The 25984-nt window shown below is 41.6% G+C and overlaps 1 protein-coding gene across 1 annotated transcript in view; it reads left to right on the top strand.

Annotated features, from left to right (window-relative positions):
• The window catches only part of ilvbl (ilvB (bacterial acetolactate synthase)-like), a 29406-nt gene extending 7921 nt beyond the window's left edge, over positions 1–21485 (top strand). The window contains exons 5-14 of the mRNA XM_056283508.1: positions 1609–1708; positions 5376–5473; positions 5963–6099; positions 14685–14819; positions 17075–17189; positions 17469–17638; positions 18097–18167; positions 18256–18327; positions 18998–19103; positions 19498–21485. Of these exons, the coding sequence (XP_056139483.1) occupies positions 1609–1708; positions 5376–5473; positions 5963–6099; positions 14685–14819; positions 17075–17189; positions 17469–17638; positions 18097–18167; positions 18256–18327; positions 18998–19103; positions 19498–19676 (1183 nt within the window). The 3' untranslated portion in view covers positions 19677–21485. The remainder of the gene's footprint in view (positions 1–1608; positions 1709–5375; positions 5474–5962; positions 6100–14684; positions 14820–17074; positions 17190–17468; positions 17639–18096; positions 18168–18255; positions 18328–18997; positions 19104–19497) is intronic.
• Positions 21486–25984: the final 4499 nt, after the last annotated feature.

The following is a 25984-nucleotide window of genomic DNA, read 5'->3' as shown; positions in this document are numbered from 1 at the left end:
CCTTCTGCGAAAGTCAACAGCCATTTATTTTTTTCTTTGGTACATTGACTTTAAGAAAGGAATTGTCACACCACTGTAAGAACTCGTTAACAACTGGACCGTGGCAAGTCTTGTCATCTTTGAGAAGACTCACTATAACAGTGTCACCTGCAAATTTGATATGTCCTGACTCGTGCTGGCTCACACAATCATTGGTGTACAAAACAAACAGTAGGAGTGAGAGAATGCATCCTTGTGGTGAACCAGTGGAAGACTTAAGAACACTAGAGAGAGTCCCATTTACTTTCACCCTCTAGGAATGTCAGTTAAAAAAACTCATGAGCCAGCATACAGTGTTAAATTCCACAGCAAAGTCACTCATTAGTCTGTGTACAAAAATGTGGGACTGCATACAGTTAAAGACTGAAGAAAAGTCAATAAAATGCAACGTCGTATAGTTGTAACTACCTTGGTCTTTCACAATGAAGTTAAGGCGGGTGATGGTGGCATCCTCTACCCACCTCCCTGCTCTGTAAGCAAACTGTAAGGGATCAAGTTTATCTTTGGTCATTGTAAGGATCTCGCTTCTAACAATCCCTTCAAAAGCCTTCATAGTCAGAGAAGTAAGGGCCACGGGGGATAATCATTTAGTGGGAGTCCTAACCTTGGCCACTGGCACTACAGTAGAGTCCATATTTTTGGAACCTCTCTCTGAAGAATTGAACACGAGAATATAAAAGAAATAATGCCACATAATTGCCTGGCAGTTTTTGAGTAGTCTGCCCAAAATGTCAATGGGGCCAGGCCTTTTCCTCTTTAGTGTGCATGAGAGATTTCAGCACACTCTCATCATCAATGAAAATACTGCTGTCAGGAGCTCTAGTATCATCTCTAAAAGCTAGACATTCATTTTTAATATCATGTTCATTAAAACATAAGTAAAAATTATTCAGTTCATCAGCTAGCACTCCCTCAGGTTTGTCAGGTAAAACAGCTTTCTTCCCTTTCTTCTCCATCCCCACCATTGACTTGATCCCCATGCAAAACGGGCGTTACCATTGCCATGTCCCTTCTTTACTTTGTTTGTATATTTCAGCTTACCTTTAATTATTTCCTTTTTCACATTTTTAGCTGCCTCTGCTCTTTGGGTGGCATCCCCTTATGAAATTAGATATTTTGATCCTAAGCCCATTTGACAGATTTAGTTATCCAAGGCTTGTTGTTAGGGAATACGGGTACTTTCAGCAAAGGTAATGGCCCCTGCCATAGTGCAAGTAACATCCAGGAATGGTTTGAGGAACATTCAGGTCAAATTACTTTAATGACCTGGCCACCACAATCTCCTGTTATCAATCCCTTTGAACACCTTTGGAATGAACTCAAATGCAGCATCTGCAGGTGGTAGCATTCACCCATCAACTTTGGGCAGTTGGACAAAGGACTGATGTCAGCTTTAACACTGGGATGCTACAGGGCCAAACTTGATCCAACTTGCAACAGAACAGGGGTTTCTATCTTTCTGTTCACTGAGTGTACATGCACACTGTTATATTATTATAAGCATCTGGGTAGCATTTGTGAATTGACCTGCATGGTGATAACATGTTATGATGGTCTCTTTTATGTAAGGTATCTCCAAAACCACCTTATGAACTTGTTTGCTGGAGCCTGGGAGACCAGAGATGTGTCTCCACTACCCATTGACATCCCACAAGCCACAGATGATCAGGTATGACTGCCTTTATAGTTCACCTATTGTCAGTTGTTGGTAAGGATCTATTTTATTGTGTTCAAGGTTGTAGTGTACTAAGTATGAATATAAATGAAACAAATTTATAGAAATACACTTTCTGTGCAACTCTTACTATTGAGGTATGAGTGGAGCTTTCAAGGATGACACAGTAACAGGCTATGACTTACTGCTCTGCTGTGTGTTGGTCTGCTGCAGACATTACTTTAGCCATGATGTAATTACCTTGATTCATGGCTGAAGTGGGTGGATGCTTGTATGAAACAGTTACCAAATATTTGTTTTGAAGTGCCCTAACTCAGGGGTGGGCAATCTTATCCAGAAAGGGCCGGTGTGGGTGCAGGTATTTGTTCCAGCCAAGCAGTTACATACTTGTGTCTCCTAATCAAGTTCCTCAGCAAAGACTCTAATGGTTGATTAGTGGGATCAGGTGTGTAACTGCTTGGCAGGAACAAAAATCTGCACCCACACCGGGCCTTTCTGGATCAGATTGCCTGGTAAGTTCTGACCATACCAACAACATATTTGATAAGCGACCATTTAGGCTCCAGCACCAACTTAGTCCCAAATAGGGCTGGGTGATATGCCAAATTTTCCTACCGGCCATCATCAGCCCAACAATCGGCGATTGCCGATATACGCCCCCAGCCATGCGTCGACCATTTTCAGCAAATGCAATCATGGAAGAGCTCATTGTGAAAAAGAATACCAAATCCCCTATTTAGGATTATTTTGGTTTTAAACCTGACAACTGGCAAGCCGAAGGACCTAAAATGAAGTTATTTGCTGTCTTTGCAAACAAGTAGTGATGGCTAAAGATTCTAACACCACCAATTTGCACAAGCATTAATGGGAGAATCTAATTTTACTGAAACATCACAGACTTTAGTTAAAGTTCAACTTTATTGTCAAATTTATTTAGAATACAATTAAATTATTGTGCTCTGGCTCTCTCTGCCTTAACACAAGGAACACAAGGACAAAGAACACAAAGACAAGCCATCCCAAAAAAAACGTAGACTATGTACATAGTGAATTCATACATTATATACACAATATAGAAAAGTACACAATAACACAACAATGTAAGGTGCATATGGGTACATCAGCTGTTCAACAACCTGACTGCCTGTGGAAAGAAACTATTACTGAGATGAGTGGTGTGCTCCGGTAATGATTTTTAGATGGAGGGAGCGAGAACAGAACATGAGCAAGGTGGCTGGTGTCCTTAATGATGTTTTGGGCTTTCCTTTTGCAGTGAGTGGTGGAAATATTATGAAGTTTTGGTAGTTCCATGCCAGTGATTTTTGCTGCTGTCTTTACAGCCCTTTGAAGCAGTCTGCAGTCCTGAGCAGTTGCCAAACCACACTGTGATACAGCCTGTCAAGACACTCAATAGTACTGCGATAAAAGTTTATTTGCATTTTGGTACTCATACCAAAACTCTTGGGAAGCCTCAGAAAATAGAGTCTCTGCTGTGCCTTCTTGAGGAGGCAATTGGTGTTTGTGATGTATTTTGTGTTTGTCTGCCCTAGAGAAGTGCCCAGAGCAGACAAACACAAAACACATCACAGTGTTGAGAGACCATGTGAGGGTGTCTGTGATATGTAAACTGAGAAATCTAAAATTGTCCACAGTTTCAACAGATGACCCATGGATGGAAATAGGAATGTGATTTTCTCTGATCTTTCTAAAATCAACAATGATTTCTTTTGTCTTTTTGACGCTTGGAGAGCAGTTGTTATGGTTAAATCTTCTACTTTTCTCCTATAGGCCCTCTCATCACTGTCGCATATTAGTCCAATCACAGTTGTGTCATCTGCAAATTTAATGATGCTGTTGTTGTTGTTGTATATGGCAACACAGTTGGGTGTAAATAGACTATAAAATAGGGGACTGAGACAGCAGCCCTGAGGTGTACCAATCCTAAGAACTAATGTGGATGAATATGTTTTACCTATTCTCACAGTCTGGGGCCTGTCTGTCAGGAAATCAAATAGCCAATTACAGATTGAGTTGCCCAGACCAAGACCTCTGAGTTTCAACACCAGTTTGGATGGTGCAGTTGTATCAAAAGCAGAGCTGTAATCAATAAAAAAAAAATTCTGACGTCGGTAATTTTTCTTTTCAAGGTGTGCTAAAACTTTTTCAAGTGTATTATAGGCTACTCTTCTTCAATTCAACAAAATAAATCACCTTGAGATCTTTGCTGAGCAATAAGCTGTAAAGACAGGCTGAACAGCTGTCTGACACAATTTGGCAAAAAAAAAGCCCAATGGTGTCAGATTAAAGACGCCTCTGCTTGCAGCCTCCACACGAACAAACAGGTGGGGATAAGATAACTATGCTATTGAATGATCAGGGTGCACAACTGCACATACAGTTTTTGGTCTCGTTCTCAAATATGATTTATGAATTGACATTGCTTTTCAGCACCAATCGATTGGACAGCAACCATTAAAGACAGCTTAATTTCATTTAGTCACTGCCCTGTTTTGTGAAAGACTCGTTGGAAATCAGTGCAACAAGAACATGCATATGGCCCAACTCCAACTGCCAGTTCCTATACGCACACACTTTGAATTGCGCTTTAAAGGTTATTTATTTATTGAGCTGAATTCTTGAGAAGGCAGACCATTAAATTAGCAAAATAAAAGGACAAAAATTGTGCAAAAACAAAACAATTGCCGATTAAACTCTGCCAATTGCCGATATATTCGTCTAATTGCCCGAGCCTAGTCCCAAAGATGGAAGATGATGGCAAATTGCACAAAATATTTCTCAAACCAAAATAAAGTTGGATACAAGTGTGATTAAAACCCCTTTATTATTAGTTCATTTAATTTATAATTAATACTGTGAAAATGTATCCTAAATTCTCCTTTAGATGGTTGGATGTTGGCATTAAAATCTGAGCATGTCATTTATCTGCTTGCTGTTTTATTGCAGCAAAAATGTTGAGCACGATGCCTTCCTGGGTGCACCAGTTGAAACACTTAACCGGCCAATTCATCTGCTTTAATTTTTATTTCCATCCATTCCATCCATTATCTAAACTGCTTATCCTGCTCACGGGGTCGCAGAGATGCTGGAGCCTATCCCAGCAGTCATTGGGCGGCAGGCAGGCAGACACCCTGAACAGGCCACCAGGCCATCACAGGGTCCACACACACACACACACACACACACACACACACACATTTTTAATAGTAATAATAGTAAATAACTTTGTTAAAAGAAACACTCAACAGTAGGGAAAGTGCTCAACAAATAAGCTTTATTGACAGCTGATGATTGCTTATGGCATGAGACAGGCTTGTACTGTCTCATAAAGAATTTACTTGACTCACTGGATTAATAATAGTTAATAATAATAATGATAATTATTATTAATTTATTTATTTGTTCATTTGTTTGTTTATTTATTTATTTTACTTATTTTTTTATGTTTTGCTCCATGTCAGGATTTATACTACACCTACTAACCAATCAATCATCTCTCTCACTATATAGTGTGCTATAAGAGTAAAAATGCTAGGGTTGTTCTTCATTGCCATAACCCTGGCCTGTGGTCAAATTAAACTGGGGACACTTACACTTTTCTAATATAACATTGCCCTTCTTCTGCTTGTTCTGACACAATCAGGTACAAAAGTGTATTGAGCTTGTGAGTCGTGCCAAGAAACCTGTTATCGTGATGGGTAGTCAAGCAACACTACCACCAACCCAAGTAGATGATATCAGGTACAGGATATTTATTATGGCCTCCTACTCCTATATTTTCCCGTTATTGTATCTTTCTTATCAATAGAAAATAATTTTATGGGTGCTATATTTAATTGATGAATATTTTCATATTCTTAGTGGTCTATTGTGGTAGCTACTGCTTATTTTTGTTATTCTGCTTTTCCTGTTGCACTCCCACCATTTGGCTGATTATGTGTATGATGTTAAAGTGAGAAGCATGCCATACCCATTACATGAATTCAGTCTCAATATGTAATGACCTTGCCCAAATAATTAACTTCCTTCCAATTTTAGTGGACAAAAAGGGCTTATCCTCTTTGTGTTTTTTTGCCTTTTTATTAAAATAATACTGGTCATTAAGAGAATTTGTTGGAGACAGTGTTTGGATTTAAGCCATACTGCTTACTCAAGTTATCACATTATATCTTTAATTCTTTGGCCCTTAACAGATTATAAAGTGGTTAAACATATTTGCATGTATTACAGGAAGGCCTTGGAGTCGCTAGGTATACCCTGCTTCCTTGGGGGCATGTCCCGTGGCCTGCTGGGTAAAGATAGTCCTATCCACATCAGACAGAACAGACGAGATGCCCTGATGGAGGCCGACTTGGTGCTACTCGCAGGTTGAGTATAATGCCTCATAGTCAGCTGGTGTTCAAATAGAATGATTATGACAATAATAAAAAAGAAATGCATAATTTTTATCAGATCCTGTTTTGCAAATGCATATCCAAGTACTTTAAAATAACCAGTATGAAATAACTCTTACATTAAATAACCAAATAGTAGGGCGTCCGGGTAGCATAGCGGTCTATTCCGTTGCCTACCAACACGGGGGTCGGCGGTTTGAACCAGTGTTACCGCCAGCTTGGTCAGGCGTCCCTACAGACACAACTGGCTGTGTCTGTGGGTGGGGAGCCGGATGTGGGTATGTGTCCTGGTCGCTCCACTAGTGCCTCCTCTGGTTGGTCTGGCTGGCGACTCCACATGTATCGGAGGAGGCATGCAGTAGTCTGCAGCCCTCCTCAGGTGGGCAGAAGGGGTGGAGAATGGGGTAAAGAGTGGGGTGACCAGATACAATTGGGGAGAAAAAAAACAAATAGCAAATGACAATCTCTACCTCTTCCCTAGAAACCACATTAACATCAGAATAAGAAAGGAAGGAAGGAAGAAAGATGGAGAGATGGAGAGAGACCCAGTAGAATGAATGAGGCATTTAGTGATGGTTCATCTCCCATAGCAGCCAATGAGTCCATCACTTTTGAAATGTCAGTGTCAAACCTCTGCTGGCCCCACTCTGTTTTGTGGAGATTTAAGATTCCTATGATTTTTTATTGATGATTTTTGGCTGATGTAAGAGTGACAAGAGAAGGAATTATTTTTGGAGTTTCTTACTAAAATGATTACAGAAAAATGCACTACATCAGAAAAAAATGCATCTGATGAAATTCAACTTTAGATTAAAGCAATGGTATCCAAGATTTTTTTTTTAAATTTTGCCCCAAAACATATCTTAAAGGATAAGGCCAGTGTATTTTTGTTTGTTTGTATTGTTGACATGGTCTATGAGAAGATCAAAACCAACAATGATTTTATTCACCAGCAGCTGTGTTATGACCATCAGAGACGGTGACATTATGCAAGCAATTGAACTCCCATTATATTCCAAAAACTGGTTTAACCAGGCCACAGCGCTCTATCCTTGTCTTGTCCAATACAACTCATCATTACAAATAACATGGGCATCGTGGTTTTCACACACGGCCACAGCAACAAGTTTCTTTTCTGTGTAAGCAACACACTGCCCATACTCACGAACTTATGGTGTGGCAATACGAGAGCAACATGGGTAGGATTTGCAGTACTTGCTTGACGAAATTGAAACAGTAACGTTTGCTTTTCTTTTGCATTTACAATATCCACAACTCAAGAACACATTCAGGAAAAAAATTATATCACATAATAACTTGCAACCACCAGTAGAAGACCTGTTAACAATATCAATAGCCATGAAACCACTGTCAAAATTATACAGACTTATCTCATCAACCAAAGACTCCACCACAGCCATCCCCACCACAGACTGGGCAAAAGATTTGATTAATATTGATGCAACCCGCTCTGGAAACAAATTTGCAATAACATCTTCTCAATGACCAGCAGCCCCAGATTACAGCTTATTCAATATAAGATGATACACAGAATATACATAACACAGGATGCACTTTAATGGGCTCCACAGACACTGACATATGTCCCCAATGCACTTTCAACACCACAGACAACTATTTTCACTCAGTATGACTTTGCACACCAACCCAAAATTTCTGGAATACATAATAACTAACGTCTCCCAAGTCTTGGGTCACAGCATTCCACTTCTCCTTCCCTCTGCCTCATTGGAGACCTCACACAACACCATACTTATCACCTTGACCACTGCAAAAAAGACAATATTGCTTAACTGGAAATACAGACACAAAATAACATCACAATGGCTCAATTTGTTAACAGAACATCTCTCAATGGAAGAAATCACTGCATCTAACAAAAATCAAATGGCTAAATTTCATGATAGCTGGGCCCCCTTCCTGAAAATTCTGAATCTGCCAGTGAACTAAGACCTCAACTCTATTTTTTTCCATATATACATATCAATGTCTAGTCATGTTGCACATCAGTATCTGTTTGGATTATTATACAATTTGCAATAACATTTTCTCAGTGACAAGCAACCCTGGTCATACCAAAACGAAGACCTGCATAAACCTATACAGCAGTGTTTCCCAAGCCAGTCCTCAAGGAACCCCTATCCTGCAGATTTTCTTTGCAACCCTGAATAGGTACCTGTTTGTAGTTATTCAACCAATCAGCAATGAATTATGTCAGATGTTGCACACCTTGCATAATTAAGTGCTGTGAGATGATTGGTTGACTAAGTACAAGTGGGATACCTATGCAGGGTTACAATGAAAATCTGTAGAATAGGGGTTCCTTGAGGACAGGGTTGAGAAATGCTGCTATAGAGTCTGTCTGTCTATCTGTCATTTTAACCTGATTAACAAACATACAGACCAACACACTGGAGCTACTAGCTACTATCTTACCCAGGTTTGTTTTTAGCCTGGTGGCTTGGCTAGCCAGTTGCTTGTATTGAGGATTGTAAGATTTTAGTGTTTTTACGCACTTTTTATGTCTGGCCCCATTCCATCCCTAGGTAAGGGGTCAGAGATCTTTAGCTGCTTCTTCAGTCTGCACTGCTGGTAAATTAATTTCTGTACTGTTACAGGCCATGATTTCATTAACAACTCTGACTCATTCTGGCATAAGAGGGACTTTTACAAAAAAGACGGTATTCACCCAGATGGTGAGGGTGTTAAGCCACTAACATATAACCTCATCCATTGTATAGCTTTTTCAGCCTGACATTTAGCTGCATACAGAGATTATGCATCGAACTCTGTATCTATTATGTGTCCCTCTAGCGCAGGGATGGACAACATGATCTAGAAAGGGCTGGTGTGGGTGCAGGTCTTTGATACAAGCAAACAGTTACACTCCTGAGTCTACAAATCAAGGTCCTTAGCAAAGACTAGCCATCCATCCATCCATTATCCAAGTTGCTTATCCCAATTGGGGTCGCGGGATGCTGGAGCCTATCCCAGCAGTCATTGGGCGGCAGGTGGGGAGACACCCTGGACAGGCCATCAGTCCATTACAGGGCTGACACATTCACACCTAGGGACACATTAGTTTGGCTGATTCACCTGACCTACATGTCTTTGGACTGTGGGAGGAAACCGGAGCACCCGGAGGAAACCCACGCAGACACGGGGAGAACATGCAAACTCAACACAGAGGATGACCTGGGGACCCCCAAGGTTGAACAACCCTGGGGTTCGAACCTCGGACCTTCTTGCTGTGAGGCGACCATGTTAACCACTGCGCCACTATGCCGCCCTGTGGGGAAATTACGCTCTGCATTTAACCCATCCTAGCTGTGTAGCTAGGAGCATTGGGCAGCTGCCGTGCAGCACCCGGGGACCAACTCCGGTTTGTCTTGCCATGCTTCAGTTAACGGCACAGACACGAGTATTAATCCTAACATGCATGTCTTTTTGATGATGGGGGAAACTGGAGCACCCGGAGAAAACCCACCACAGACACGAGGAGAACATGCAGACTCTACACAGATGATGACCTGGGATGACCCCAAGGTTGGACAAGGTTGGCAAAGATTATTGATTGATTAATAGAATCAGATGTGTAACTGCTTGGTTGGAACAAAGACCTGCATCCACACTGGCCCTTTCTGGATCATGTTGCCCATCCCTGCCTCTCCCTCTGATAGGATACAGCCCTCTGTTTCTCTGGCTGAGCCTGGTCCTCTCCCAGTCCATCCTGTCTCTGTCATAGTTAAGAATAGACCACCAAAACGTGTCAAACACTGTCAGTTTGCTCTTAATACAAACAACTTTTCTCAGATCTCCATCAAGAGTTCACTCTCAGTCAAGCCTTTCACTCCAACAGTGTTTGTGTTGTGTAACATAAGAGCTCTGTTAAACAAGACTTTTATTCTTAACAATCTCATTTTATCTCAAAATCTGGATTTCTTACTTTTAACTGAGACCTGGCTTAAAACAGCGACTGCTGCCTTCTAACAAAGCCCTGTCCTCCCAATTGCCGGACCCTCAATCTCTCTAGGCCAGCGGTCGGGAACCTATGGCTCGCGAGCCATATATGGCTCTTCCGGTGACGGCATATGGCTCCCAGACAATTTTGAGTTGAAAATTATTTTTTTTTCAAAAAAATCAGTTTGGAACTGATTTTAAAATACTTGTGATATTTCTTAATAATACTGTGTCATTTTAAAGTAAACAGAAATTAGTTTTGAAGATAAATTTCACGGGTCACGGGTCACCCGTGGGTCGGGTCGGGAACCAATGGCTCGCGAGCATGTCCGGGTCATTGTAAAGGTGAAGAAATCAATTTTATCAGATAGCCAACTAGTTTATCCGCTTCAACCCTTGTAACGGAAAAGATGGCGAAAAGAAAAAAAGACGATGATTACCGTGCATTCCAGGCTGCGTGGACAGAGGAATTTGCATTTGTGGAGAGAGCAGGATCTGCGGTATGTCTAATATGCAATGATAAAATTGCATCGATGAAACGGTCAAATATAAAGCGGCACTTCGATACGCACCATGCTTCATTTGCATCGAAATATCCAGCGGGGGACAGCAGGAAAAGGGCATGCGAGGAGCTACAGCGGAGAGTGCAGACGAGTCAGCAGCAACTACGTGTGTGGACCAAGCAAGGTGACGGGAGTTCCGCTAGCTTTGCGGGGGCTTTGGCAATAGTAAGGAATGGAAAGTCATTCACAGATGGCGAGTATGCCAAAACATTCATGCTTGATGTGGCCAATGAACTGTTTGATGACTTCCCAAATAAAGACAAGATAATCAAACGAATAAAAGACATGCCCCTGTCAGCAAGAACTGTGCACGATCGTAGCATCATGATGGCAAATCAAGTCGAGGAAACACAAATTAAGGACATAAACGCCGGGACATACTTTTCTCTCGCGTTAGATGAGTCAACAGACGTTAGCCATCTATCTCAGTGCAGTATCATTGCCAGGTATGCTGCAGGTGACACGCTGCGTGAGGAAAGCTTGGCTGTTTTAACAATGAAAGGGACAACAAGAGGAGAGGATTTATTCATGTCTTTCATGGAGTTTGCTAAAGAAAAAAAAACTACCGATGGATAAACTTATTTCTGTCTGTACTGATGGTGCACCCTGTATGTTGGGGAAGAACAAAGGATTTGTAGCGCTTCTCCGTGAACATGAAAAGAGAGCCATCCTAAGTTTTCATTGCATCCTGCACCAGGAGGCGCTTTGCGCTCAGACGTGTGGCCAGGAGCTTGGCGAGGTGATGTCTCTGGTCATTCGAGTGGTCAACTTTATTGTTGCCCGAGCTTTAAATGATCGCCAGTTTAAAGCTCTGTTAGAAGAAGTTGGGAATCATTATCCCGGTCTGCTTTTACACAGCAACGTGCGTTGGTTGTCAAGGGGGAAGGTGCTCAGCCGTTTTGCAGCTTGCCTGAGTGAAATCCGGACTTTTCTTGAAATGAAAGGCGTCAAGCATCCTGAGCTAGACAACACTGACTGGCTCCTGCAGTTTCACTATCTCGTGGACATAACTGGCCATCTGAACCAGCTCAATGTGAAAATGCAAGGTATTGGAAATACAATCTCATCCCTTCAACAAGCAGTGTTTGCATTTGAAAGCAAGCTGGAAGTCTTTCTCAGGGACATTGAAACAGGTCGTCTTCTGCACTTTGAAAGACTGCAACAATTTAGAGATGCATGCTTAGCAAGTGACTCCACTCAACATCTGGATCTCCAGCAGCTAGCTGGCTTTACGTCCAATCTCCTGCAGTCATTCAAAGCACGTTTTGGAGAATTTCGTGCACGCACTGGTCTTTTCAAGTTCATCACTCATCCACATGAGTGTGCAGTGGACAAAATCGACCTGACATGCATCCCCGGGGTCTCTATCGGAGACTTTGAGCTGGAAGTTGCTGACCTGAAGGCATCAGACATGTGGATGAGTAAGTTCAAGTCACTTAATGGAGAGTTGGAAAGTCTTGCGCGACAGCGAGCAGAGCTGGCGAGGGAACACAAGTGGACAGAAATTAAAAATCTTCAACCTGAAGACCAGCTGATTCTTAAAACTTGGAACGAGCTTCCTGTGACATACCACACAATGCAGCGTGTGAGTATTGCCGTATTGACCATGTTTGGCTCTACATATGCATGTGAACAGTCTTTCTCGCATATGAGGAACATTAAGACCAACCTACGCTCACGTTTAACTGATGGAAGCCTCAACGCCTGCATGAAGCTCAACCTCACCACGTATGAACCAGACTACAAGGCCATCAGCAAAACCATGCAGCACCAGAAGTCGCATTAAAAGTAAGACATATTTAATTTATTATACGTTAAAAATACTATATGGCTCTCAATGAAATATATTTAGAAATATTTGGCTTTTATGGCTCTCCCAGTCAAAAAGGTTCCCGACCCCTGCTCTAGGCTCACTGGTCATGGTGGGGGTATTATGGTTGTTTTTAATAATATTTTTACTTGTACTCAGATTACATGGGGTACTTTCAATAGCTTTGAACTACTTTCTTTTAAAATTGATTGTGAAATCCCAGTATGTTGCTTTGTTGTCTACCAACCACCCAAACCTAACAATTCTTTTTTTAAATGAACCTTCTGAACTGTTAACTTCGGTGGTTCACAAATATGATAGAGTTATTTATTATGGCTTGTGATTTTAATGTGCACATTGACAACCTCTCAGATTCTCTTGCAACCAACTTTTTGAATATTACCAACTTTTTTTTAACCTTCCTCTATGTCCGGCTCAATGCATGACCATTGTCACACTCTTGATCTTGTTTTTACCCTCACTCTGGCCCTGACACCACAGCTCCTTACACTACCAGGTAACTTTCGTCAACTGACTCTTGCCCTTGGATTAAAAACCACATGCTTTGTTGGTTTTGATCTCATAGACCATGTCAACAATACAAAAAAATGAAAAATACACCGGCCTTATCCTTTAACATGGACACACCGACTCACAGTCTACTGTGAGAGCGTTTCATAGGCCAGCGCAGCACCAGTGCAGTTATTCCACAGCGAGTCTCGTCCTTCCAACTCCTGGCTGTCATTCAACTATATGTATGCAATTTGACATGTGTGCTTGATAGTTCTTAGGTGAAGCACTGTTTACAGTTGGCCTGTCTCCCATGGACAAAAGAAAACAGTGATCTACTTTATCTATAGCTTAAAGGCTGTAAGAAGAAAACTACTTCACAGGAGCAATGGGCCTCATTCATGAAATGATCTTATGCACAAATGTGTTCTTATACAATGAAGTTTTTAGCCATCAAGTTTGTCTCATAGAAAATATTTGGTTTAATGTTTGTGTAACTAAAAGAATATGTTTACATGCATATATTATAAACTGGGATACATTATACACTCTTTACACTATTATAATGAATGGACGCTGGACAGAGGTGATCATACAAGGTGCCAGTGCTACGGAAATGGCAATATTTTTCTTTATAAATTCTTCACCTATGAGTAAATCAGTGCTTCATAACAATGTTGGTGTAACTAAGGGATTCACTAAAAAAATATTTTGTACAAGCGTAGACTAACAGTAACAATATGAGTTTTGCCAGTTATGATGGGCAAACTCGTGCACGTGCATGGCACTGATTTGGAGGGAGAGGTTATCGGAGGGAAGGAGGATGAGAAAAAGGGGTGTAGATTTTTTTTTTTTGTGGTTGTGTACTTTCGAAAGCTAGCTCACTCTTTGTCATTTTTCCAACGATACATATTGTAGCTTTTAAGTTATGATTTTGAAGGAGGCAGCCATACTATCAACTTGGCTTGAACTGATCATGTCATTTTCATCAAAAGTCTCAGTACTTGTGATCATAATGAAGGAAAACAAAACCGAAGTTGTCTAAATATTCAGTGCTCTGCTGTGGGAGGTTGTCAGCTTGTTATTGGCCTCAGTTATCACATGAATGCTGCATGTACCATGCTCTGTCCAAGTGCCCAACCATGTTGCTTGTACAAAGAAGTGAAACAGATGGACCTTATTCTGCCCCATACTTAGCCCACCTGCTTCCACTTCTGATGTCACCTTTGCTGGCTAGAATACCACTATTTCTTCTTATTTAATCATTCTGATGCTTATTCAGGCAGCCAATCTTATATATGTATATATTAATCTTATGAGTCACGCATCCCGTCCTGATTTACTCCAAAATCGAAAGGCTGCAAAAAGCTCATGATCGTTTTGTTTTGTTTTTTTAAACTCATAATGAATATGATATAACGAAATGGCTTCCCTAATTTTGTTCAGCATGATCTTTCCAAAACTTGTGTTTTCATATCAGTGAACACAGTTTCGTCACCATCATCATCATCATCAATGAGGACCAATAAAAACGATTAGTTTTTAGACCACAGATGTTGGTCTAAAAAAGCCAGACCACAATTGTGATTGGATGAAATATTATATCCTTGCCAGATTCTAATTTTTTTTCTTTATAATTTTTGCCCACCCTTAGTATTTATCCACTTGACACCACAATGTGTTTGTGTTTACAGGCACTGTTTGTGATTTCCGTCTGAGCTACGGCAGAGTCCTGAACCGACGCAGCAAAATCATCACCATCAACAGAGATAAGACACAACTGCTGAAAAACTCTGATATGTTCTGGAAGCCAACCATAGCAATTCAGGGTATGTCCAGAATAATGACGTGGGTTGACTCAAAGTTTTTGGGACCTGAAGTTTTACCCATGGGCACGGGCAAAAAAATATCATGTTGGTGAAAAGCAGGTTGTGGGTGGGTCAGGTTTAGGCAAAGACAATTATCAACATAAATAAATCTGGCATCTATTTGCCAACTGTGAGTTGGATTGCGGGCGGGTACATTAAAGCTACAAGCCGGTTCTGATGGCTCCAGAGCTGACCTGCATATATCTAAAGAACAATTGATGTGATGATCCATGATTAAAGTGTACACTTTCCCAGTCTTTCGGTACTTACTGAACAGTATTTCATCAATTTAGAAAATAATCTACCCTTTCCCCTGATTTTTAGTGTCTTTACTTAACTCTTTCCATGGTAAGTGTGATTATAATAGGATTACAAAAATATTTCTTTAATCTCCTGTCTGGTCACTGTAGCCTTGACCCTTCTTACTGTTGTCTAGTCATCATATATTTGGTATTATCAGTCTGCATTACCTTACTACAAACCCCAATTCCAATGAAGTTGGGACGTTGTGTAAAACATGAGTAAAAACAGAATACAATCATTTGTAAATCCTTTTCGACCTATATTCAATTCAATACACTACAAAGACAAGATATTTAATGTTCAAACTGATAAAACTTTGTTGTTTTTTGCAAATATTCACTTATTTTGAATTTGATGCCTCCAACACGTTCCAAATAAGCTGGGACAGGGGCAACAAAAGACTGGGAAAGTTGAGGAATGCTCAAAAACACCTGTTTGGAACATTCCACAGGTGAACAGGTTAATTGGAAACCGGTGAGTGTCATGAGTGGGTATAAAAGGAGCATCCCCGAAAGGCTCAGTCGTTCACAAGCAAGGACGGGGCGAGGTTCACCACTTTGTGGACAACTGCGTGAGCAAATAGTCCAACAGTTTAAGAACAACGTTTCTCAACGTACAGTTGCAAGGAATTTAAGGATTTCATCATCTACAGTCCATAATATCATCAAAAGATTCAGAGAATCCGGAGCAATCTCTGCACGTAAGCGGCAAGGCCGAAAACCAACATTGAATGCCCGTGACCTTCGGTCCCTCAGGCGGCACTGCATTAAAAACCAACATCATTCTGTAAAGGATACTACCACGTGGGCTCAGGAACACTTCGGAAAGCCATCGTCAGTTAACACAGTTCGTCGCTACATGTACAAGTGCAAGTTAAAACTCTACCATGCAAAGCGAAAGCCATATATCAACAACACCCAGAAACGCCGCCGGCTTCTCTGGGCCCCAGCTCATCTGAGATGGACTGACGCAAAGTGGAAAAGTGTGTTGTGGTTTGACGAGTCCACATTTCAAATTGTTTTTGGAAATCATAGATGTCGTGTTCTCCGGGCTAAAGAGGAAAAGGACCATCCAGATTGCTATCAGCACAAAGTTTAAAAGCCAGCATCTGTGATGGTATGGGGGTGTGTTAGGGCCCATGGCATGGGTAACTTGCACATCTGTGAAGGCACCATTAATGCTGAAAGGTACATACAGGTTTTGGAGCAACATATGCTGCCATCCAAGCGACGTCTTTTTCAGGGACGTCCCTGCTTATTTCAGCAAGACAATGCCAAGCCACATTCTGCACGTGTTACAACAGCGTGGCTTCGTAGTAAAAGAGTGTGGGTACCAGACTGGCCTGCCTGCAGTCCAGACCTGTCTCCCATTGAAAATGTGTGGGGCATTATGAAGCGCAAAATATGACAACGGAGACCCTGGACTGTTGAGCAACTGAAGTCGTACATCAAGCAAGAATGGGAAAAAATTCCACCTACAAAGCTTCAACAATTAGTGTCCTCAGTTCCCAAACGCTTATTGAGTGTTGTTAAAAGGAAAGGTGATGTAACACAGTGGTGAACATGCCCCTGTCCCAGATTTTTTGGAACGTGTTGCAGGCATCAAATTCAAAATGAGTGAATATTTGCAAAAAAAACAATAAAGTTTATCAGTTTAAACATTAAATATCTTGTCTTTGTAGTGTATTCAATTGAATATAGGTCGAAAAGGATTTGCAAATCATCGTATTCTGTTTTTATTTATGTTTTACACAACGTCTCAACTTCATTGGAATTGGGGTTTGTAATTTGCATTAAATTTAGGTAATAATGACTTTACACCTTAAGTTTATTGTTAATTCATTGTGAATCACTAGCTAAGTGCATCAGCTAAATGTCTAAAAGGTAAATATGTCTTTTATATTGATATTGTAGGTGATGCTGGTTCATTCTTACTACGGCTTTCCAAAGGCCTGAAGGGCCATAGATGCCCAGAGGAATGGCCTCAGAGCCTCAAAGCAGGAGATATCAGCAAAGAGAAAGCCAACAGGTAAAGGGGTGTTAATTATTAACAAATTAGATGTTGTTTTTGTTATTGTGTTTCAATTTGTGATGTAAAATTAATAATGAGGTTAATTTGCCTCTCCAACATGAGCACCAAGACACAGTAATGCCATTCTGAACATAAGACTTTGTTTTCTTAGTCCGTATTTCTATTCCTGTGGTTTGGATGGAATCAAATTCAGTGATTTCATGATGAACCCAGGTTCCATCACAAGCAAAATTACTCACCTAGTAGAACAGATTCTGACTCTGTTTGTGTTCCTAGGTCTAAAGCAGATGAGAAAACAGACCACCACTTAAATCCTTTGAAAGTTCTTAACTGTGTGGATGAGCTGATGGCAGAAGACAGCATCATCGTTGCCGATGGGGGTGATTTTGTGGGCACTGCGGCTTACATTATGAGGCCAAGGGGACCACTAGGCTGGCTGGACCCAGGTCAGAGCCCCACAGGACTCTGCTTAGGACTGACTTGTGAATAAAACAGCAGCTAATGAGGAGGCAACACATGCCATTATCTTTAATTGGCACTATGAAAAATGAAAAATAGGAATATCTGAAACAACTCAACCTGTGAATAATTCTACTTTTGGCAATATAAAAGTTGGTGTGACATTGATTTTATAGGTTTGGCAGGATCTGAAAGCTACATTATTGCATAGAACCTTTTTCTTATTAGGTTACAAAAACCTCCTTGTGATGGTTCTTGAAGTTAGTTTATAATAACTGTTTATTTATACCAATTTTCTTTAACATTGCCATAAATTATCTGATATCCTATAACTTCAACAGACATGGCATTTAGTGTACATGATGGCAGTTTGAACAGTTATTAAATTTCTTTCTCATTTTAACAAGTCTTATTAATGTTACCCAAATGTTGCTTATCCTTACAGGTGCCTTTGGGACCCTGGGAGTTGGAGGAGGATTTGCACTGGGGGCAAAGCTATGCCGTCCTGAATCAGAGGTAAAGTCTTCATGTGGGTTTTCTTTTCAAGTTTTTGTCATTTAATCACTTCTTCCTCATTAATAAAAGAAACATATTTCATTTTAAGGTATGGATTGTCTATGGAGATGGCTCTTTGGGATACAGTGTTGCAGAGTTTGACACATTCACCAGACACAAGGTCAGTTCAAAAACACACCATTCATCATTACAGTTTAAGCATTTAAATGACATTCTCTTACTGAGTAACCTAACGAAGAACGAGTGGCAGAGTAGAATAAACATAATAGCAACCAATAGTAAGGTTTGCAGGAATCTAAACCACCCTGCTGAGACAACAGATATCACAAATATTACTTCCAGGCGTCCGGGTAGCATGGCAGTCTGTTCCGTTGCCTACCAACATGGGGATTGGCGGTTCGAATCCCTGTGTTACCTCCAGCTTGGTCGGGCATCCCTACAGACAGAATTGGCCGTGTCTGCGGGTGGGAAGCCAGATGTGGGTATGTTTCCTGGTTGCTGCACTAGTGCCTCCTCTGGTCAGTCAGGGCACCTGTTCGGGGAGGAGGGGGAACTGGGGAGAATAGCATGATCCTCCCACGCAATATGTCCCCCTGGCGAAACTCCTCACTGTCAGGTGAAAAGAAGCGGCTGGCGACTCCACATCTATCGGAGGAGGCATGTGGTAGTCTGCGGCCCTCCCCAGATCGGCAGAGGGGGTGGAGCAATGACCGGGACGGCTCGGGAGAGTGGAGTAATCGGCCGGGTACAACTGGGGAGAAAAACGGGGAAAATTAAAAAAAATATATATGTATATATATATAACTTCCATCTTTCTCTTTCTCTCCCAGACACCAGTTATAGCCGTAGTGGGCAATGATGCTTGTTGGAGTCAGATCTCCAGAGAGCAGGTGCCCATCCTTGGCAGCAATGTTGCATGTGGCCTTGCATTTACAGGTAGGCATTCTTAATTGGGCTGCATCTTTTCTGGAGCCTCATGAACTCTATAATACGCTGGCTTATGAGATGTACTGTTTAAAACGTGGTTTATATTCCACATTCTTTGCAGAATTTGTGTTTTGATGTGTACAGTGTATTGTAACGTGCATGGATAAGTAGACACGTTGGCTGCTGGCTGACAGGTCTGACCCTTTAGTTGAGCGGTTAGCGATGTCTCCCGCGGCGTGGGAGATACGGGTTCGCGTCCTGGCTGCGGCAGTTCCTATGGTTGCTCCCCCCGAATTCGCTACAGTATGAACAGTTACAAGTATCAAAGAAGCTGTGGTTAGCTTTTACTTTGCTAGATACTCTTTACAGTTCAAACAAACGATGTTTTCTCTTTCTTTTGCAGATTACCATGTAGTTGCTGATGGTTACGGCGGTAAGGGTTACCTTGTGGGTCGTGAGAATGAGGACAGGCTAAAAGAAATCATCAAACAAGCGCAGAAGGAGAGCCAGGAGGGCAAGGCCATCCTCCTTAACGTTCTGATTGGGAAGACTAACTTCAGAGAAGGCTCAGTTTCTGTATAGAACAGGCAACGACTGTCTTTTGATTATTATTTCTCTTAATTTTTAATTGTCCATTCTCTTTCCTTTTATTTTCAGGTTTTCTTTGGTTTACCTTAGTGATTTGTGTCGTTGATGTCAAGGGAGGGTAACTATAAAAGGATTTGAGATTATTTGAATCACAACCTGGCCCTGACCTGAGCCTTGCTCATCATGTGTGCCCTTAAAGCAATAGAGGTTTTCATTTTGTTTGCATGATTCTCCCCTTATTCAGTTCTCTAACAGTCAACTATCAATGAAACCTCTATTTCACTTCCATGTGCTTTCATCATTTTCACCAAGGCGCAAATAATACACTTTACAACCTGCAATTGACATAATTACATAGAGGCTACTGTTCTATTCCAACAGGTAACGTTATAGTAATGTGAGATCTTGTATTGACACCAAAGGCAGCTAATGCTGAAAGGTGACTGTTCATAATCCTATAGTTAGGTGTGCACGACTTGGAACAAAATTAAAAAGTCTTCTAAATAAAGTAAACTATAGCTTTAGATCTGCAAGACTAGAAACCTCAAAGCTTTTCACCGTATGCTGTGAAACCGTACCACTACTGCATTTCTGGAAGGGAAGTAGAGAAAGGAAAAGGAAACTCTTCTCAGATTTAAACTATTCAACAAGTTTCCTTTTCCCTTTTAAGCAGCTTCTTAAAACAGGGGTTTCTTTCTTAGGCACAATTAATGTAAATTAAGGAGATAATGGAACTTCTTTGTAGGATTGGTTTTACTGCAGCGAAAACTTAATCACTATGCATTTGTTTTGCTGTAAGGAAGTAGACATGATGCATTTCTGTCATGATAGTCTCGTGAAATAAACATCACAGCTGTAATATTTCATTATGCATGGAATATTAAATGAAATATTTGGTAAGCCTCAACCACATAGAACTGTTGCTTTCAGCCATGCTACAAAGAAAAAACTAATTCACACTTGCCAGTCAAGTAAAACTTTCAATATATTGCACTTCTTAAAACCATTGCTCACAATACAGTTTAGTTTATTTCCTCACACCAACTACTTCTGCAATGAATGAAATAGAAAAAGTACCAGAACAAATAACAAAAGCTGAATGCTGACATTTGTCAGTTTAGACCTATAAAAAGTTAAACAGAACTTCTAAATCAGCATATTATCTGGCCATTTGAGACTGAACTCGTACCTAGCCCTTCATTAACACTCATCTTAACCTCCACCAGGAGCCCAAAGCTTTACCGCTAGTAGTCAGCTGGCAACCTTTCAAAGATCTAGCATCCTTTGACTTTGTGCTTTGACCCAAAAGTAAAAACTGGAGACTTGATTGATTACTTATATGTCTATTTCATTTTCTGAAAGAATTCAATGATGTAATGTCAGACTGACAAAATTAATGCCTTTTATTGTTGACTGTACATTGAAATAGTTCGTTAAAGAATATTTGTTGATTCAGTTGTGTTGCAGTGGTGTGGGCTATGAATTGAAAAACAGGGTATAGAATGCACTATAACTTATTTAGCCACCAGATTGTTAAACATGAGACTATATGGATTGCCACATGTAAAAACAAAACAAAAATATTTTTATTTGGTATTTTGCTAAAACTTGAATACCAAAAGCATTTCCATTCACTTTTGACTCCATCACAAATAAATTCTGAAAAAATAACTCAACACTGTATGGGATTTTGTATATTAACAAAGTCGAGTCATCAATATGTCTCCATATTATACTATGTTTAAAGCATATGTATGTAAAAATTAAAACAACACAATGTGCAAAAAGTTAAACTTTTTAAATGGCTAAACTTGCTATTTTTGCCCATCAATCTATACACTCAATCTCAATAACCCACGGTGACAAAGTGAACATCTTTTTTTGAAAATTTTGCAAATGTATTAATCAAAAACTGAAATCTCTCATTTACAAAAATATTCAGACCCTTTGCTGTAACACCCAAATTGTGGTCAGGTGCATCCTGTTTGCTTTGATTATCCTTGAGATGTATCTCGAACTTGATTAGAGTCCACCTGTGGCAAATTGAATTGATTGGACATAGTTAGAAAGAAACACAATTCACACTGCATTTCAGGCCAAAAAGCCTGAAGCCATGAAGTCCAAGAAACTCTCTGTAGACCGCTGCGATAACATTGTGGTGAGTCATAGATCAGGGCAAGTTTATAAAACCCCTCCTAAAGCTTTGAGTGTTTCTAGGACCACAGTAGCCTCAATAATTGTGAAATGGAAGAAGTTTGGAACTACCAGGACTTTTCCTATAGTTGGCTGTCCAGCCAAACTGAGTAACCAGGCAAGAAGGACCGTGGTCAGGGAGGTGACCAAGAACCCAATGGTCACTCTAGCAGAGCTTTGGAAGTCCTCTGCAGAAATGGGACAACCTGCTAGAAGGAGGACTGTCTCAGCAGCCCTCCATCATTCATGCCTTTATGGTTGGGTGGCTAGACAGAAGCCACTCGAGTGAAAGGAATATGACTTGTCTGCTTCAGTTTTCCAAATGGCATTTAAAGGACTCTGAGATCATGAGGATAATGATTCTCTGGTCTGGTGAGACAAAAATTGAACTCTGAGCAGAACTCTGCCCAGAGTTCAATTACGTCTGAACATCAGGCACTGCTCATCACCTGGCTCACATCATCCATACAGTGAAGCATGGTGGTTGCAGCATCATGCTATGGGGGTGCTTCTCAGCGGCAGGGACAGGGAGACTTGTCAGAATTGAGGGAAGGATGAATGCAGCCAAATACTTGGTGCTTGAAGAAAACCTGCTCCAGAATGCATACAACCTAAGACTGGGGTGACAGTTCACCTTTCAATTCAATTCAATTCGATTGTTAAAAATGAAATGAGGGCTGTGGCTTCACCAAACAGTGCAAGACAGACACAAACACAGCAAACACAATATAAGATATACACACATGAAGACCAAAAGCTAAAAATAAGTTAAAAGAGGGCTGGAGTACAAAATATTTAGAAATATCTACAGACATTCAGTGGGTAACCAGGTTCAGGTGGGCAACAACTTGTGGAAAGAAGCTGTTTTTGAGCCTGGTAGTGCGGGCTCTGAGGCTCCTGTAGCACCTCCCAGAGTGCAGGGGGGAGAACAGTCCATGGTTGGGGTGGGTGGGATCTCTGCTGATGCTCAGACCCCTTCGAAGGCAGCGTTTGTGATAAATGTCTTTTATGGCTGGGAACCGGTGATATGCTGGGCCGCCTTGACGATCCGCTGCAGAGCTTTCTGGTCTACTGAGGTGCAGTTGCTGTACCACACTGAGATGCTGATGGTCAGGATGCTCTCTATGGTGCAGTGGTAGAAGTTGGTGAGAATTGTGGGGGGTAGACGGGCGCTCCTCAGTCTCCTCAGGAAATGCAGGCGTTGTTGGGCCTTTGTCACAAGGGCCTGGGTGTTTAATGTCCACAAAAGGTCCTCGCTGATGTGGACTCCAAGGAATTTAAAGCTGGAAACACGCTCCACTTCCACCCCATTGATGTGTACGGGGGAGTGGCTGCAGCTTCTAGACCTCCTGAAGTCCACAATCAGCTCCCTTGTCTTCTGCACATTGAGGAAAAGATTGTTGGTAGTACACCAAGGTGTGAGGTGCTCAATCTCGTCTCTGTAGGCCATCTCGTCATTGTTGGTGATACGGCCAATGACTGTGGTGTCATCTGCAAACTTAACTATAACATTTGAAGGGTGAGTTGGCAGGCAGTCGTGGGTAAAGAGGGAGAAAAGGAGGGGGCTCAGAACACAGCCTTGAGGGGCACCTGTGCGGAGGGTCAGGGTGGAGGAGGAGTGGTCACCTAACCTAACAGACTGAGGTCTGTTGGTCAGGAAGTCCAGGACCCAGTTACAGAGGGAGGGGTTGAGGCCAAGGGAGAGGAGTTTAGTGGTTAGTTTGGCGGGGATGATAGTGTTGAAGGCAGAGCTGTAATCTATGAACAGCATCCGGATGTATGTGTTAAGTTCAAGGTGGGTCAGAGCAACGTGCAGGGCAGTGGCAATGGCATCCTCAGTAGACCTTTTGGGACGGTAGTCAAACTGATGTGGGTCGAATGTGGGGGGGATAATGTTTTTGATGTGAGCCAGAACCAGTCTTTCAAAGCCCTTCATGGCAATGGGGGTGAGTGAGTTTCAGCACAACAATGACCCAAAGCATACAGCCAAGACAATGCTGGAGTGGCTTCAGGACAAGTCTACTGTTCTTGAGTGACCCAGCCAAATCCCAGACTTGGAATCCATAGAACATCTATGGAGAAGATGACATAGATGGCAGAAGATGGCAGATCAGACGTTTCCCATCTAATATGGCAGCACTTGAGAGGATCTGCCAGGAAAAATGGGATAAACTGCCCAACTCCAGGTGTGCAGTGCTTGTAGAGACTTGCCCAAGACTTGAACCAATAATTGCTGCCAAATCGGCTTCTACAAAGTACTGAATTAAGGGTCTAAATAGTTGTATAAATTAGATTTTAATTTTAGAGTTTTAATAAATTTGCAAAACTTTCTAAAAACATGTTCCATCCATTCATCCAATATCCAAGCTGCTTATCCTGCTCTCAGGGTCGCGGGGATGCTGTAGCCTATCCCAGCAGTCATTGGGCGGCAGGCAGGGAGACACCCTGGCCAGGCTGCCAGGCCATCACAGGGTCTCTCACACGCACGCACACACACACACACACACACACACACACACACACACACACACACACACACACACACACACACACACACACACACACACACACACACACACACACACACACACACACACACAGGGACAATTTTAGTACGGCCGAGTCACCTTACCTATATGCCTTTGGACTGTGGGAGGGAACCGGAGCACCCGGAGGAAACCCACGTAGACACAGGGAGAACTTGCAAACTTCACACAGAGGACAACCCGGGACGACCCCCAAGGTTGGACTACCCTGAGGTTCGAATCCAGGACCTTCTTGCTGTGAAGGCAACTGCGCTAACCACTATGCCACCGTGCCGCCAAATGATAAGATATACTTTATTAATCTCCGTGGGGAAATTCATCTTCTGCATTTAACCCATCCTATTGTGTAGGAGCAGTGGGAAACTGCAGCACCCGGGGACCAACTCATGTTTCGACTGTTTATTATTGGTGAGTGTAGATATGCAAAAATGGCAATTTTATCCATTTTTAAAATTAAATCTACAACACGGTGTGTGAAAAGTTAAGGGGTCTGAATAGTTTCTGAAGCCACTGTGTATGTCAGACAATTGGGGCGACAGTGGCTAAGAGGTAGAGCAGGTCGTCTGGTAACTGGAAGGTTGCCGGTTCGATCCTCGGCTACTCCTTGCAAAAACGTCGGTGTCCTTGACCAAGACACCCAACTTCTCCTGATGAGCGGATTGTCACCTGATGCCGCTGTGTGTGTGTGTGTGTGTGTGTGTGTGTGTGTGTGTGTGAGAGAGAGAGAGAGAGAGAGAGAGAGAGAGAGAGAGAGAGGCGTTCATTGATTATAAAGTGCTTTTTGGGTGGTTGTTGTTGCTAGAAAAGTGTTTTATAAATCCAATCCATTTACCATTACAGCACTGAACTTCATTTGCCTCAGGTTTATGCGATATAAAACGTGCATGCTTCTCGTCCCTATTTTATGGATTAATGCTGCAACCCAATGGGGGTTATTGCTCCCTGGGCAACGTACAAAGGATTTTACTTTTACTATTTTACAAACTTCATTGTCGGCAAACTTATTGTCCCTGTTACTCTTTGGTAAAAATATCAATTACACTGGTGACATTTGCATGAGACAGAAGATGCACTTGCAAGACTATAATATCTATTCTTCGGTTTCTGAATCTCGAACATCATGAAAACAACCAACTGCAAAATCGTTTGTTGAAAGCGGGTCTGGATTGGAGGCATAGGCCTACTTCAGGCTGCAGTTTGTATTTTAACCAGTAGGGGTCACGATTAACTGAATCCATGGCCCAAAGCAATGATTTTTATCAAGGTCGCCACATAAACCATTCCTTGCAATAGTCTGAATATAACCAACAGCCTGAACAGAAGTTAAGTTTATGAGATTGCCTGTTAAACCACGCAGAGATTTTTAACTTGTTAATGAAAAATATGCTGTATTGTGTCACATTGTGACATTCTGTTAAATCATATATTTTCGGGGCTTTTGAGGCAGTTTTACAAGGAACATTTTACGCATAACATAATGGATTCTAAGCATAGCAGTTTCAGTGAAGGTTTTCTTTAGCTAACTAGAAAAGGTTGCTTGTTTCTCACATTAGAAACAGAACA

This window comes from Lampris incognitus, chromosome 7 (assembly GCF_029633865.1).
Source record: "Lampris incognitus isolate fLamInc1 chromosome 7, fLamInc1.hap2, whole genome shotgun sequence".
Taxonomy (NCBI): domain Eukaryota; kingdom Metazoa; phylum Chordata; class Actinopteri; order Lampriformes; family Lampridae; genus Lampris; species Lampris incognitus.
This window is presented reverse-complemented; position numbering and strand designations above follow the sequence as displayed.